Source organism: Nansenia antarctica, assembly GCF_963989245.1.
Source record: "Nansenia antarctica genome assembly, chromosome: 6".
Lineage (NCBI taxonomy): Eukaryota > Metazoa > Chordata > Actinopteri > Argentiniformes > Microstomatidae > Nansenia > Nansenia antarctica.
The window spans coordinates 54,477,431-54,495,010 of record NC_137676.1 but is presented as its reverse complement, the minus strand read 5'-3'; the positions used below and the strand labels follow the sequence as shown (position 1 = coordinate 54,495,010).

Below are 17,580 nucleotides of genomic sequence, written 5' to 3'. Positions count from 1 at the left end.
ATTTGGACCTATTCTCTTTCTTCCTCTCCCTCTCCCTCTCTCTGTTTCTCTCTCTCTCTCTGTTTCTCCCTCTCTCTGTTTCTCTCTCTCTCTTTTCTTGTTTATAATTTGAGGGATTGCGCCATCGTCATGGCTCCTCCTGTGGCTGGGCTGGCTCTTAATTACGTGTGAACATGGAAATGTGCTCATACTGCATATTAGTCTTAGGATGCCTCTCTCTCTCTCTCTCTGTCTCTGTCTCTGACTCCCAAACACTCATCTCTCTGTCTATGTCTATGTCTCTCTCTCTCTCTCTCTCTCTCTCTCTCTCTCTGACTCTGACATAAACACTCATCTCTCTCTCTGAGGCTCTGTAATGCTCAGTTGTTCTGTTGCTAGCCAACTGTACCAACAACTATTTTTCACTTTTCACTGTATTTTTATAACCCATAACTGTATAACTGTACAGTGGCGGATGGTGCCGTTCTAGATTATTTATTTTATTTTATGAATATGGCCTTATTACTATTACAGCATGTATTATTTCTATTACAGCATGTATTATTTCTATTACAGCATAAGGATGACTGCATTCATATCCCATTCACCCAGCTCAATGTAACATTGATACGTTCAGGCTATTACATACTATAGGATACATACATACATACACACACACACACACACACACACACACACACACACATACATACATACATACATACATACATACATACATACATACATGTACACACACACACACACACGCACACGCACACGCACACACACACACACATACACACACACACACACACACACACACACACACATACATACATACATACATACATACATACTGTACATACATACATACATACACACACACACACACACACGCACACACACACACATACATACATACACGCACACACGCACACACACACACGCACGCACGCACACACACACACACACACACACACACACACACACACACACACACACACACACACACCCCATCATGAGGTTTCAGAAGAAGAAGGTTCCAGAAGAGATAGATTGTTATTGTTGGTGACAGTGACACAGTTCAACACCACCTTGCACACTCTTCCCTTCATCTAGCTGATCTGATCACCCACACACACACACACACACGCACACACACACACACACAGTCACACTCACAGTTGCCTTTCATAGCAGGCCCACTCAGCATCATCACGTTGCTTGTATATAATTCCTCCTCTCATCAGCGCCTCCTTCTCCTCTGGCCTCTTCCCTTCACCTGACACCTCCAGGTATTATTAACCATATGAATAGAATATTAAGTAACGTGCGCAACCTATGATTCCAATCAATGTTTACAATCGCGGAGGCAGCAAACAGGTAGACCAGCGGGCTCTGGTGGAAATACTTGAATCAAAACGGGAGAAAAAAACGGAAGCTTCCGGAGTTCCAGTAAAAGCATTCCTTTGTGAGTCAGCTAGATGAGCAGGCTACATTAGCTGCAGTAGCTAAGTAAGTGACAAGGGAGAAAAACAGAAAAATAACAAATATGATATTACAAAAATAGCTCGTTCTTTCTCTCTCGCACTCTTTCCGCTCCTTCTCATTCCGTTTTTTTTGGCAGAAATGAATTTCTCGGAATTCTCGGAATGTATTTCTCCCTTTCAATGTATCACTCTCTCTCTCTCTCCAGAATTTGGAGATTGTCTTCAAAGAAAGACACGCGCACAGCGAGTGAGTTAGTGAACTAGCGAGCTTAACTGGGGCAGTGAGGAGAGAGTCTTGACATGCAGGCTCCTCTATTCCCATCCAACCTGCAGTTACCACGTCCAACCTGCAGTTACCACGTCCAACCGCTTGGAACCATTGGGACAAAGCGCATTTGGGTTGAATGCATTTTGTGAGGCAGAACCAAGCAGATTTACAGTTTTTGTTTGACTTGATTTCATCAGAATTCAAGAGAGGACCATTCTCCTCTATCTCAATGGACCAGACTACACTGCAACTAACCCATCTCACATAACAACTCAACTTTAAACAGTCTTCCATGGAATTAATATTGCATACCCTAGTATGGTTAAGTATACCTCAAGGTTAGATTGTTTCAGATAAGACACCCCTGTACTTTGGGCTTTAGGCCTTCTTTTATTGGATCATTCCATGCTTATTTTTTATTTTTATTTTTTTTAAGTTATTTTTTCTGAGTGGGGCAGTCCCACTCATATTTTTCATTTTTATTGACAGTACAGTATAGATTATGACAGGAAGGATGGGTGAGAGAGAGAGGAGGGATGACATGCAGGATATGTCCCCGGACGGAATCGAACCGGGGACCCTGCGGTTACATGGTCGACGCTTAACCCACTACGCCACCTAAGCGCCCCTCCATGATTATGATGAAGTTGTGTATTTAGACCAGTGCACTAATGGACGACAACAGTACATGTCCCATGACTACACTCCAAATAATGTGTCTTTATTGATGCAGAGATTCACTGTCGACATCACACCGTGATGTTAGAATTATAAGGTTCTATCTCCATTTTTGTCAAAATTGAGTTTTTTACATAATCTGATCCATTAGGTGTTTATTAATACCTGTGGTGTTGTTTTTTTAAATGTTGACATTTTTGAGTTAGTAATTCATAAAATACAAAGCTTCCATCTCACAAAACATAACGGAATGTAAAAACTTTGACGCTCAATATCTCTGAACTACCCTAAACGGAGATAGAACCTTCTAATTCTAAGCTCACGACACAATGTCATCGTCCGTAGCAGGATAAATGGAATACCTCCCACATTTGGACGTGACATACCACCTTATTATCCTGCCTTCTTTTTCTACATCTGGCCCTTTCCATTGCCATGGTTTCTGCTTTGTCACACACAAAGGCCCAAACGGGCTCTGCAGAGACTCAGCTGCCGTGTCCTTGGTCTGTTTGACGACCGCCGTCAGTCGCTAGCAGACAGTAGCTGGCAGTCTGTGTCCTTTCGTGTTTTGGTTGTACCACCCGCTCAGGTTAGAGTACACCACGAAGGAGAAATTTAAAGGAAGCAAAGGACTCGCTCCCAAACAATGTGGAACATTCTATGTCACGTTGCTATTTACTGGTGTTAGATAGATTTGTAGTCATGTTAGTTTCCCAACACAAAGGTTTGGCAGCGACTTTTGGCTGTTTTGTTAATAACAAAGCATATCTAATATTGATAATCTGACTCCAACGTAATTATCACTATGTGCAAAGAATTGTTGACTTATACTGTGTCAGTCAACGCATATTTCAATATAAAGGTGTCGAGTTTATGCTACCTTTTAGCCACTTGAAATAGCGATAAACAAACCACTCAACCATGAGCAGAACAACCAAGAGGTCTGTTATGATTAAAAGGAATTCATCAATAAAGACGGTTTGTTGGAAACACGGAATTAAAAAAAATGTGTTTGTGAAATGAACTGAATTGAATAATGTTGCTATTGTTTTCAACAATGCTCACCTCTTTCGCTAATGGCTCATTTGCCCTTCTCCATCAGAGGATGGCAGTATGCCATTTTCGTCAGCCACGGGCCTTACCGTACGACCGTACTACCTTCTGTCAGCCTCAGTGCCAAAGCGCAACTTTTCAATTGTCACCGACTACACAGACAGACACGCTTGCGCGTTTGCTCATTTAATATCGGCCAACTGTTTTAACAAGTTGAGAGAGAGACATACAGAATGTGTGTGGTGGAGCATTGGGGCAGGTCAGGTGAAAAAGAGGAACCCCTATAACAATGAGAACTGATTCCAAAAATGAGCCCATGGGGGGGTGCTTCCTAATAGTTTTCAGCGGATTCCTAAGCGTCGACCTGCTTCGTGTGTGGGCGAGCTGGGAGACAGCACGTGTGTGGGGCTGGAGCCTAGCGACGGCGATATGACACGGTAGTGTTGCCGTGGGTGGCCTATGTCTGTTCTGTTGCATTAACACGTCTTTCGGTATCGTCTCTGTTAAGATCATGATGATTCGGTCAGCTACTGATCTCGGTACTTCCTGTAAGGGACGGAATAGAAGTGGAGTTAATGTGTGTGGATTTAATGGCAAATGATTGTCATTTTCATCCGTTTTAAATTGAGTCTAGGACACGACAAAATTGGGGAAAGTGAAGGGGTCTGAATAGGCGTGGGCGTGTTCCGTAGGCGCCGTATGCAGGTGTATACTTAATGTGAGGTGGAATGTGTAGAATGTCAAGGCTCTCTTGAGAGAGCGTATTAAGCCAGACTAGTGGCGTCCGTCTTATTGACACGACCGTGACCCCTTCCGTCAATGTAATTGGCTGGTTGACTCACCCCTGGTTGAGTCATTTACCTTGTCATTATTAGACGGTGTCGTGGGTGGGTGGGGGGGGAGGTTGGGTCCTATAACCTGGCGGTTCACACCATTAACGAGCAGTTCCACTGGGTTTCTCTACTTGTTTTTTTCTTTTCCTGGGCAAGTTTCCCAGACGCTGTGGGAATAATAGTCTGTTGATTTGATTGGGTGTTTTATCTGCCCCTGATTTATAATGTGTGTATTTAATAAATTAACACATTACTGAATTCATTCTTTCATTCATTCATTCATTCACTGTGTAGAGTGTGGCTGGGAGCTATGGACTATCTACTGTAAGCCGACAGTTTGTGTGTACAGTACAGTGTGTACACAGCCCACACTTTGAATGAGCCGTCGGATATGTGGTCCAAAGTCACTCTTGTCAGTAAAAGATGTTGATGTTGGCTGCGATCATTCACAGTTTCCCCCCCCCCACTTGTCAACTGGCGCAAAAAAAACTATAATCAAAAAAGGTGATAATTGGTCACAGGGATTGGTAGAGGGAGGCGGAGGTAGGGGAGGGGGGGGGGACACAATTCTGTATTTTATGTTGCGGCTGCCAAATGATTTTCCAAAAGGAGAGTGGCTGAGAGGAGGGGAGGGGGGAGGGGGGGGGGGGTAGGCGGGGGGGGGGGTTTGGAGCGGACTCAAATTGAAATGACGCGCTGTTCCCCCTCACTGAGGCGGCAGCTCTCCAGTAATTAAATGCCTCATTGTGGCTTCTTGGGAATTTGTATTGAATATATTTCATCCTGCGTAATGATTATTTGGGAAGTGGGTGGATGGCAGAGGGGAGGCGGGGGGGCCTTTCACCTTGGTTCGCTGTTTGATGAAACGAACTGCCCTCCCCGGGGAAGTAGAGAGGGCATGTTTGGGCTGGAGACCCCGTGGAGGGGGGGGGGGGGGGGGTTCTAGAGTATTTAGAACCAAAAAGAGTTCTGTGGCGCTGTCCCTGTCATAGAACATGGCTGTCATAGCCCTTTTTGTGTTTTTTTTCTAAGAGTGTCATTCGAGTGCTCTATGTAATGTTTTTCACTGTGTATCTAATCCAGGAAAAGGGAAATGCCATTCATAATAATATACCCCTACGGTGCTCTGGTTATGGCACACATAGACACATGTGTCTCAATCTGAACTGCTGCTGAGAAAGAGAGAGAGAGAGAGAGAGAGAGAGACACAGAGAGAGAGAGAGAGATAAAGAGAGGGAGAGAGAGAGAAAGAGAGAGAGAGAGAGAGACAGAGAGAGAGAGACACACAGAGAGACAGAGACAGAGAGAGACAGAGACAGCGAGAGAGACAGAGACAGAGAGAGAGACAAAGACAGAGAGAGAGAGACAGAGAGAGGAAGAGAGAGGGGTAGAGAGAGAGAGAGAGGGATTGTGCACTCCTCTCCACACCTGGCGTGCTTGTGCTAACGTTTGCCCTTGCTCTCTCTTTGTCTCTCCCACAGAGGACACCAGTCAACAATGGAGAAGCCTTCCGCTGGTTCTTCTAGCGTTCCAACCCCGTTGTGACATCACGTTGTGACATCACGCACGCCGTCGGAAGCCAGGTGGAACTCTGGGCTCACTGAAAGGAAGAAGCACTTGCAAGGGGGGCTCACGCAAACCCGGATACCCCAGGAACCCAGAACCCCCAAATCCCCCCTGCCCCCCTCTCTCTCACACACACACACACACACACACACATTTCTGGAGAGGAGAAGAAACGATAGGTGGAGGATAATGAAAAGATAAATGAAAACATTATGGTGTTGGTTTAAAAACTCTGTAATTTCCTTTTCCTGTGTAATTATTGTACCTTTTGACAGTATCATAATGTATATTTTTGGTGTCTATGAATGTGTTTTCAGTATCATGGCTGTAGCGAAGTTTACAGTCGGAAATCTTATGTAAAAGACTCAATAGACAATCATACCGGAAACCCGTCAAACAAGAGGCCGTCGCGAGGGTTGATGATGTAATCGCAACACCCACACACACACACACACACACACACACACACACACACACACCCGCACACACCCACACACACACCACACTTTCTAGATCGGAAGCAATAATCTAATTAAGGTGATTGATTATTCTTCGCCCTGTCATTTCAGTTCAACTTTTGAATTATTATATCAAGATTTATTATTTCATCCAATTCCGTCTCTTTGTTTCATTTGCATACTCTGTTTGTGTGTGTGCCACTGGCCTAGGGAGGTGTAACGTCCTCTTCAGTAATGTGATGTACATCATAAGTGACACCGAGTAAGAGGACAGCAGTGTTGGTATTTTCGGTTGGTTTATTTGGGGGTTTATTTTCTTTGGGTTCGGCACGCTGCAAAACAGGGCACATTGTCTTGTGCAGTGAGGTTGTACTTAGTGTAAACTACGAAGGCCCGTCACCAAGCCTGACCTGGCCTTCTCGGTGGCTTTGCTAACGTCGGAAGATGCCTGTTTATGTGAGGTTTTCATGTAACTGGCTTTGGTCTTCTAAGAATGTTCACTCTTAGAAAACCAAACAAAAAGGGTTCCTCGGCTTGGCCATAGAACATTGTTTGAAGCCCTCTTAGAGAGGGGTTGGACATGGAATCAGAAAGGGTTCTTGAAAGGGTTCTCCTACTATACAGGGGGTAGCGAAAGAACCCTTTTTGGTTCTTGGTAGACGTTTTTCTAAGAGTGTTCTTTTGCGTTTTAAAAACCACAAAAGGTTCTACAGTACACCAGCTGTCTAAAAGGTAGGGTAGTGACACCAGTAACGGAATTCTAGGTTCCATTCAGACATTCAGATTCAGCATTAAGTAACAGTACATTGCAGTATACGTCTCTGAACGAGTTCCTCAGAGACAACGCTACCAACATCTCAAGGAGTCTGTTGAGCTACTGAAGCAGAGGTTTCACATTCCAAAAACTAAATTATATAATAAGTTACTCATTGTCTTAAACCCTATTGTTGCATGTGTAAATGTGTTTTGGTTTTAAAGATTACTAAGAATTTGTATATCGTTGTTGTGATGCTTTTCTGTGTTCAAATAAACAAAAATGGACTCCCCCCCCCCCCCGTTCCCCCCTCCCCGACAAAAAAAAAAAAATGACAGAAAAAAAAATATTTGATGTAGATGAATAAGGAAACATTTTTATCCTCACATGTACAATTAAACATCAATTATGATCACCTGGAACACTTCTCTTCCCTATCTCTCATTTCCTGCCGCAAAAGCAGAGCGTAGCGTCTCTAACCGAACGACTAGGAGGGAGGAGGAGGAGGAGGAGGAGGAGGAGGAGGAGGAGGAGGAGGAGGAGGGGAGGAGGGGAGGGGGAGGAGGAGGAGGAGAGGAGGAGGAGAGGAGGAGGAGGAGGAGGAGGAGGAGGAGGAGGAGGAGGAGGAGGAGGAGGGGAGGAGGAGGAGGAGGAGGAGGAGGAGGAGGAGGAGGAGGAGGAGGGGAGGAGGAGGAGGAGGAGGGGAGGAGGAGGAGGAGGAGGAGGAGGGGGAGGAGGAGAGGAAACCAGCGGCGGTGGTTGCATCCCCGGTCGCGTCTCGCCTGGAATACTAAAACGTGGCGTTGGGGAGGAGAGGTTCCCAGAGGCAGAAGCAGCTTTAAAGAACTACTGAAATCCCTGGTGGGTTGTCACGCTGGAATGCACAGGAGGGGGGGGGGGGGGGGGCAGCGGCGGAGGAAGGGGGGAAGGAAGGGAGGGGGATTGGGGGGGGTGAGCGCCTGTGATGGCTTGTGCAGCCGACCGATTTCCGGGGTCTGGTGGGGGAGGAGGAGGGGGGGGGGGGGGGGGGGGGGTTGGGTCTCGGTTAGGAGGAGGGGGGAGGGGGGGGGTCTGGATGGGGGTGTGGGTGTGGGTGTGGGTGTGGTGGGGGCAGGGGTTAGTAGCCGGCGAGGAGAAGGAAATCATCCGAGACCGTCGTTTTTCGTCTGTCCTCCCCAGAGCAGCTGGCGCGGGATAAGGCCAGCCTCCGCGGAGAGCGCTAGAACGCTGCCGAACACGTGGCGGTGGCGGTGGCGCCGGCTATCTGCTGGTGTCTGTGTGCCAAATCCCCTCCGCCAGGTGATCAGGAGGTGGATAAGACGTGTGCGTCGGGGAGCGCCGTTCGTTCCCCTTCGTTCCCCCCTCTCCCCCCACCTACGCTCGCTGGCCGCCGAGATTAAATGACATCGGAGACAGCTGCCTCTCTTCCTCCCTCTCTCTCTCTCTTCTCTCTCTCTTCTCTCTCTCTAATCCCTCCCTCCCTCCCTCCCTTCCCCCTCCTTCTCCTCCTCTTCCTACTCCTCTGGCTGTGCATTCTGGGACTGACTGGGATTTAAAGTCCTCCGGCCTTTCCCTGTGGTAAACACTTCCCTCCTGCACAGAGAGAGAGACACAGAGAGAGACAGACAGAGAAAGAGAGAGAGACAGAGAGAGAGAGTGTGAGACAGACAGAGAAAGAGACACAGAGAGAGACAGACAGAGAAAGAGAGAGACAGACAGAGAAAGAGAGAGGGAGAGAGAGACAGAGAGAGAGAGTGTGAGACAGACAGAGAAAGAGACACAGAGAGAGAAAGAGTGTGAGAGAGAGACAGAGAGAAAAAGAGGGAGAGAGAGAGACAGAGAGAGTGTGAGAGAGAGACAGACGGAGAAAGAGAGAGAGAGACAGAGAGACAGACAGACAGAGAAAGAGACAGACAGAGAGAGTGTGCGAGAGAGACAGACAGAGAAAGAGAGAGAGAGATAGAGAGAGAGAGAGGGGGGAAAAGACCATGTAAACACAGACGCGCAGGTCTGAATATTCTCATGTGTGCACACGTCTCCAAGGACAGGTGATTGGCGTCGCCCAGCCAGCTGTCATCCCCCTTGTCCCTCCTCCTAACCAGATAATGCCTCCCGCTGTAGGTGTTCGTCCGTCAAGAGCGGTAGCGTCGCGTCCGTTGTCGACGACGCCAGAAACTTTCATGAGGCAAGAACGAGGCGCCTTCTTCACTGTCTTCGGCGCAGTGAGACGTAGCTTCGATTTTTTTAGGTAGATTTTTTTCGTGGTTGGGTCGTTTTTTTCCGCCGCATACTTTAGTGTACACAACAACAGCGAGGGGCGGGGCGGGGGGGGGTGAGAGAGTGATGCGGTGACAGTGGAGCACGCGGGCGATTAGGTGATGCTTACCCCCACCCCTGTCCTATTCCTCAGGGATGTAGAGTTTTCCCGGTAATCCCTTTAGGGATTTCGGCTAGGAGAGGGGGGGCGGGGAGGATGGGAAGAGGGGGGGAGCGGGATACTTCTCACACGATAGTGCTTTGGCGTATTTCCTGGCAGTCAGGGATGAAAAAAAACAAAAAACACACGGACACGGTCACATTCCTGGAAGGAATGCCCCGAAGGAACGTTCCGGAATAGGAATGTGGGAATCAGGGTGGAAGAGGGGTTGGGTTTCCTGTCGTCGGAAAAACAAGGACAATGTCGAGTAACCTGACTGTGCTGTGTGATGTCACTTCCTCCTCTACCTGCCACCTCGTCTGAAACATGAGAATCGTTCTACGTCGCGGCGGCGTGCGAGCACGGAAGGTTCTAGATAAGTCTGTTGAAGTGGACAGCTGCTGCGTTTCAGCTATCGACAGCCTTATAATCAAACCCCTTATATCCAACTCCATCTGGGAGGAAAACCGCTAATGAATGCGGCGACACACACACACACACACACTCACACTCACCGTCAGTGCACGTAACACTTGGCTACTCTGAGTCACTCTTACGCAGAGGACAGAGAAACGGAGAGAGAGAGAGAGAGAGAGAAAGAGAGCGAGCGAGAGAGACACATTGAGCCATCCTCCCTCCTTGTCTCTTTCATTATTTATTTGCTGTCTGCAGTTTTTCCTTCGCACGCATATTGATGCGGAGAAGGCAGGGTGTGAGTGCGTGTCAGAATCATTTCCTGACGAGAGAGACAAGGTGGAAGTAATCAGTGGAGCACTGATGCAATATGACAGCCGCTGGTACACATTTAAAAGCAGGTAGGAGGAGAGGAGAGGAGAGAGAGAGAGAGAGAGAGAGAGAGAGAGAGAGAGAGAAAGGGGGAGGGGAGGGTGATTGCAAGAGGGAGAGGGAGAGAGAGGGTGGGAGGGGAGGGGAGGGTGAGAGAGGGGGGGAGGGTGATAAGAGAGAGAGGGAGAGAGTGGGAGAGAGAGAGAGAGAGAGAGGGACACACACACACACACATCTGCCCTCTTTTAGAAGGGATGAGTTTGTACATGTTTGGGTGACAACAGTGGGTTTTAGGAAGAGTTGTTAATGATGTAGAGCAATTCGGGGAAAGGTTTTTGGGCGTACATTGGTGATGAATAAAGGTGAAAAGGACAAAAAAGTTCATAGTGATAAAGAAACTGTCTGGGTTAATATGTACCGTAAAATGTCCAAGAAGCGTGTGTCTCCAATAAACGCCTGTCTCTAAGAATAGCTAAGCCACTTACTGTATGACTTTGAAGGACAGAAGCGTCTGTCCCTAATGAATTGTTTACCAGTATTGTCATGAGAATTGCCAGCGTGTGTTCGGGCCCTGTATTCAAACACAACAATTATCCAGAAGTTGTGGGTGTTAATCAAACCATTACTATGAGGTTAAAGCTCATTCTCAGCTTTTATTTTCATTTCCATTTTTGGCATTTAGCAGACGCCTTTATCCAAAGTGACTTACGTGAATCGCCTATCCATCAGTTATCAGAAGAAATAGTAATCTATGCCAAAACCAGGGGCTATTGGCAGCTACAATGCTAGAAGAAGGATGTTTATATAGTAGAGAAACTGTACAAGGGGGTAGTGGGAGGTCTTTAGGAGAGACAGTTAAGATGTAGACAGTTAAAGTCTTCAAACTATGGCAGAAGATAGATAGTGACTACAGTCCTAGGGGTGCGAGGACAGTGAAAAGTCGAGGGTATATGTGTATAAATTGGTGTATAAACACTTACTATACAACCCCCCCCCCCCCCCATTTCAGGGAACAGAAATTAATGGGATAATTGGCATGACAGGTGTTTCTGGTAAGTCAGGTGTGCTCCCTCATATCATTCGTGCAGGCATAAGAGAGCTGTCAACGTCTAGTATTGATTCTAGGTTTTGCGTTTGCCTTCCGAGCCTGTCAACAGGAGGAACATGTGTCAATGAAAGTCAAATAATTAGGCTGAAAAAATCGGGGAAAGAAAATATCAGAAACATAGCCAAAACCTTAGGCTTGCCAAAAATCAACAGTTTGGGTTTTTTAAAGCACTGCTGAGTCCTGCAATCGCAAAGGGGGCTGGGAGGCCAAGGAAGACTTCTACAGTGGATGACCGAAGAATGCTCACCATAATGAAGAAAAAACGCCCAAAAACGCCCGCCCCACAGATCAGGAACGCTGTCCAGGAGGTAGGTGTGAACGTGTCAGAGGCTACCATCTGTAGAACATGTGATCAGCTGAACTACAGAGGCGCCACTACAAGGTGCGAACCATCAGAAACTTAGCCAAAACCGGCTTCTAGGCTTGCCAGAATCAACAGTTTGGAACATCATTAGAATGATCATATACCAAAGAGGAAAGTTCTGAGAGGAAAGGATCTGTACAAGATTTACAGCGTACCACTTCATCTGTGGAACACATGCATGTGTCTAGCTGCCGCTAGAACCGACTATCTTATCTTAATACTGCTGACGCGGCCACAGAATGGATTCTGAAGTATCGAGAAACATCTGCTTGAGTACAAGCAAACGCCTCCAAATTCAATGGATGGCGCTTCATCATACAGTAAGACAATGATCCCAAACATACCGCTTCAGAAACTAGGGAGTTTTCCAGGGTCTTGGGTGTTTTTTTTCAAGTGTAAAGTTCTTCAAATTTAAAACCAATTGAACATGCAGATAACAAGGGAAGATGGCGACAGTACAGATCTGGCAGAGCATCACTAGAGGAGATACCTAGCGTCTGGTGGAGTCAATGCGTGGCAGACTTCAGGAAGTTATAGCATGCAAAGAATTGTCGACCAAATACTTAAAGAGTGCTTCATTTGGACATTATATGAATCTGTCCCATTACTTTCAGTGCCCTGACACAGTTCTTTTGATACATAGTCCCCTATGTATCAAAAGAGTGTCATTTTTTTATTTAATTGACAATCTATATTTGAAATAGTAATCCTGGCACTCGTAGTTAATCCAAACGTTTTGAGTGTAGAGCCAAAAGAAGGAAAAATGCTTTGCTGTCCCAATACTTTTGCAGGGCACTGTATGTCATGTATGATATGTGACAGCAGCTGCTGAAAGCGGGCAAAGTCGGCAACCCATCAAAATGTTCTGACTTTCATTCTCAAAAAATGCAAATAAACGTCAACGTTGTCGAAAATCAATGACACTCGCTAGTCGAGCCGAAACACTGCAATGCAATGGATTGGGTGAGTAATCCCCTCTACTACCTACTTAACTACAACACTACTTTACATTGTTAGCAGGCTCGCTCGCAAAAACAAGCCGTGTTCATTCACTAGCGAGTGCCTCGCCGATTTTCAACGACGTCAAATTAGATTTATTGACATTTCTCAGACTAACAGTCAGAACATTTTGATGGCTTGCCGACATGTTCCCGGTTTCACCAGCTGCTGTCACATATGTTGTGCTCCTAACTGTATTCCAAAATGGCTGTGATGGAGTGGCATCTTTTCTAGACGGTCTGCGCCGCGCGTGGGCAGGCATCTCCCTGGCCTGCTGTGTCTCGACTACTCAGGCCTCCCGGCTCATCTCCTCTCTCCCAGGCAGGTGTATTGATTAGTTATCCTGGAGCCGTCACCGTGGCGACTGAACGAGGGCGCTGAGCCCTGCTGTCTCGCACACACCGCCGCTCGCACTCTCCTTTCTCTGTGTCTCTCTCACTCTCGCACACACACACACACACACACACACACACGCACACAGACCATCTGCTTTTCCTCCGACAGGCTCTAGCTTACAGGGTAATTGATGAATGGGGGAAGGGGGGGGGGGTTATACGTTTGGGGTCCCCACTCATCACCCTCCCCCGCCTCAAACACACACACACACACACACACACACACACACACACGCACACACACACACACACACACACCTCCAGAGCATCCAAACCCAACCACAGGGGTATCAGAGCGTTGGGTGATTGATTGATCGGGGCGGTGGAGCTTCCTGACGGCCGGTGACATTTCCTCCCCATCATTTAAAACCTTTCCGGGTGCGGCAGGCGCCATCCGAGAGCGATCGCTGAGAAATTAGCCAATCACAGTCCATCAAGGGGGGACGGACGTATTTCAGGGTGGCACCAAATGCCACCGTCTGTCTATCTATCTGTATACAGAAGGGACGTCGTGGAAGATCTAGCCCCTTGTGGAAGCTATCCAAACCGAATGTATCCCCCCATATCTCAATCTCATACCTCAATGTCAAACCCGTCCACCCCTCATTAAGATGTCATGAGTCATTGCGTCGGATCATATGCTAGCTAGCACTCATTTGTCCTATCTTAGGATACAAGTCATTTATCTCTTCATAACTGGACACAGGTACTCTGGACACGGGGATCACAACAGTAACGTCAACATAACGTTCACAGAACATCCGTGGAACTGTTCCGTGTACGGGAACGACGTCGGACTTTAAGCAGCGACGTGCGATTCTGCATCGACACTTCCTGCTGTCGTAGCCCAACTATCTACTGTGGGAGAACGACCGGGTTTTGCCGTACTCGGTAATACATCTACTAAATATTACACCGACTAAATAATTTAATTATGATGATATAATGATTGGAGCACTTTGAGCTGCAACGTTTGCAGGAAAAGCGCTATACAAATAAAAAGTTATTATTATTATTATTATTATTATTATTATTATTATTATTATTATCTACAACGGTAGGACGTGTCGAAGTCCCTCATGCCATTCTAATCCTTTGTTGCTACCCATCTATTACAGCATCTGAGGGGTTAAACACATTTCCATCGACGATAGAACGTCAAGACAAAGGTTGGCGACAAACAGACAGACACCCTCCAGGGCCCAGACAGACTCACAGACGCGGACAGGTCGGGAGGTCGACGATGTTGACGACAACGTGATTTACAGAAGTCTTTCTGAAAAAAGATTTGTGTTGTTGTTTGTTTTTTATGTTTCTATCTCAGACTCATTAAATAACTCGTAGCTCTTTGTTGTTAGAATTTTTATTTTTTTACTGATCAAATTAAATTGGTCTCAAATCCATTATGCATCTTCCATGGTGTTGACATCCAGGCTCCTCTATCCATCTACCCATCAATCCATCTCTCTATCTCTCCATCTATCCATCTATCCATCTCTCCATCTATCCATCTATCCATCTCTCTATCTATCCGTCTATCCGTCTCTCTATCTCCATCCACCCATCCATGCATCCATCTCCACATCTATTCATCATCGGCCTATGCACACACCTTTTCATCCGTCCATCCATCTAGCCTTTCGAGCTATCCATCCATTGACGCATCTATCCCTTCCTCCAGCCATCCGCCCTCGTACACCTACCACATAGAAATATCACTGGTATTATTATTATTATTATTATTATTATTATTATTATTATTATTATTATTATTATCATTATGCAAGTCAAGCATGTACTCTGTCATTATGACCTTCCACTGTTATTATAAAGCATTGAGTGTCTGAACCCGAGATCCACCACACAGATGTAGTAGACGGCGGTGTCCATCTCAAGGTGGTGTGGGCGGTGTGTGGTCTGGAGACGGGGCGAGGGGAGGGAGGGAAGGAAGGGAGGGAGGGAGGGAGGGTGGTGGCGGTGGGGTAGAGGAGAGGGGGGAGGGTCGAAGTGTCACGTCCCATTGGGGTCATCCCACGGCAGATACATTCACCAAAGCCAGCAGCCCCAGAGCAGCGTGGTACTTCACCTGTCGCTGTGAATCACCCCGCGCTCGCTCTCTCGCCGACTCAGCGACTGCCAGTCACCATTCAAAAATTCATAAAAGTGCCAAGAAACGTGGGGTGGGCGGTGGTGGGGGGGGGGGGGGGGGGTGAGAGATATGAAATGTTAAACTGCTGTAGAGTTTAATGTTTTAAAGGACGTGTTTATGTTTGGAACTAACTGTGGTGGGAGTAGTGGGGGGGGGGGGGGGTGTCGACTCGGTGTCATGGCAACGGTGTTCCCTGGGAGGAAACGTCACACGTGGAAGTGCGGAAGGAGCGTGGCCGTGGGAATTTGGATTTGGACATTCGGTTTATTAAATTTTTTTGACAGTAGAACTACAGCACACGGAACGCGTGTCGAAAGCAGAACGCGCGTCGCATGTCACACGTCGAACGCTTAGGTCGGGGGGGGTTCGATTCCCGCCGGGACCGTACCTACTGAAAAATGTATGCCCTCGATGCTAAATGGCATACAGTATATTATATTCTATTATATTCAATGTTGCATGCCCCGTAGCTCGTTAGACGGCGTAAGAATGTACTGTGTCTCGAAAGGCGGTACTCGAGAGCAGACTGCAGAGGTACTTTTTTCTGTACGAACAGTCCGGAACTCTCTGTGATAGCTTCACCTTATTTGGGGACCGACCGACCGACCGACCAACTGTCCTGTCGGTCCTGTCGGTTCCAGACAAACATCTGTGGAAGAGAAGCGCATTAAAGAAAGATAGACTACTACAGTATTTAAGGTAACTCTTTTTCGTGGCGTGTCCGGGGCCTAGTCTCGGCGGGATTGGAGAAGACCACGGACGGTGTGTGGTGAGCTGATTACACACACACGGACACGCACACACACACACGCACACACACACACACACAGACACCCACACAGACACTAACACACACACACATACAGACACACACACACACACATACAGACACCCACACAGACACTCACACATGCACACACACACGCACACACACACACACCCCCTCCGTTCTGGCTGGCTGGCTAGCACCGTGAGTCCGAGCGGAGTCTGTACTTCATTCTGCAAACAAGAGAAGCTTCTGGCAGGTGTTTTCAACCCCTTAGCCTTCCTTCGCTAACAGTCGTAGCCTCTCACCAACCACGACGGCTCTGCCGACTTCCAGGCAACAGACGAGCGTTTGAATCTGTCAGTGAGTCCCGAGTTTGGGCGTTACGCTTAATTACGCCGTCGATACGCTAGCCGCTAGGCTAATGTTTTTTTTTTTTAGACAGCGGTGGGGTTCTGCTGCGGCGAATCGTCTTTGAGTTGGGGTGGCCGCGGGCGAAATCGGAGAAGTGGGGGGGGGTCCCCGGATCAATGTTTTCATTGTTGAAGGGGGGATGGTGGTGGTGGGGGGGGTTGAGATAGAACCTTGGGTGATGAGGGGGGGGGGGGGGGTGTTTTGTGGTACGCCAGTGGACACGGTGGTTAAGGTGCGCTCAGATAAAAGCAAGACTACGTTTGTCTGTGCGGCAGACCTACCTGGCAACGGATACGCTGCCTACCTGGCAACAGATACACCCCTGGAGCTAGAGGAGGCGGTGTGAAACGGTGGTGCTCCCTCCCTCCCTCTCTCTCTCTTCACCGTTGGAGGAATGATTAATGACCCCTGTGCCCCCTAATCACTCCATCATCTATCTATGTAAATGCCCCCCACCCGCCCCCCCCCAGACCCAGACCCACCAGACGCTCTCCACCAGCTACAGCTTGACTGATGGCTCCTCCACTGGGCTGGGGGAGGTGGGGAGGTGTGTGTGTGTGTGTGTGTGTGTGTGACTGTGTGGTGGGCGTATGTGTGTGTATGTGACTGCGTGGGCGTGTGTGTGTGTGTGTGTGTGTTTGTGTGTGTGTTGGGGGCGTTAATAAGGAGAGGTGGTAGGGAGGTGGGGTGGGAGTTCTGGGGTATGTGGTGTGGGGGGGGGGGGGGTGAAATCAAAATGGTCTGACCCAGATATACCCTATTCTGGAAATGGAGGCCTCTTCGCATCCATTAAAATGTGATTGAACGAATATGTGTGTGTGTGTGTGTGTGTGTGTGTCTGGGCGCGCTGGGGGTCGGGGGGGGTTGCTGCTGAATTACTGATAGGGGGGAGAGGGCGAGGTGGGGGGGGGGTGGAGGAGGAGGAGGAGAGGAGCCATGATCCAGACGGGAGAGAGGGAGAGAGAGAGAGAGAGAGAGAGAGAGAGAGAGAGGGAGAGAGAGGGAGAGAGAGAGAGGGATGCATAAGGCTGCTGAACCGTGAGGTCCCCCGGGGTGTGTGTGTAGGGGGGGGGGGGGGGGGAGAGGGGGGGCGGGCAACAGAGA

At 47.9% G+C, this 17,580-nt stretch overlaps 1 protein-coding gene across 1 annotated transcript in view; it reads left to right on the top strand.

Moving 5' to 3' along the window:
• cxxc4 (CXXC finger 4) overlaps nucleotides 1-5,827 on the top strand; it is a gene marked incomplete at both ends in the record, with an annotated part of 28,436 nt that extends 22,609 nt beyond the window's left edge. The window contains one exon of the mRNA XM_080535085.1: nucleotides 5,783-5,827. Coding sequence (XP_080391211.1) covers nucleotides 5,783-5,827 — 45 coding nt within the window. The remainder of the gene's footprint in view (nucleotides 1-5,782) is intronic.
• Between the last annotated feature and the right edge of the window lie 11,753 nt (nucleotides 5,828-17,580).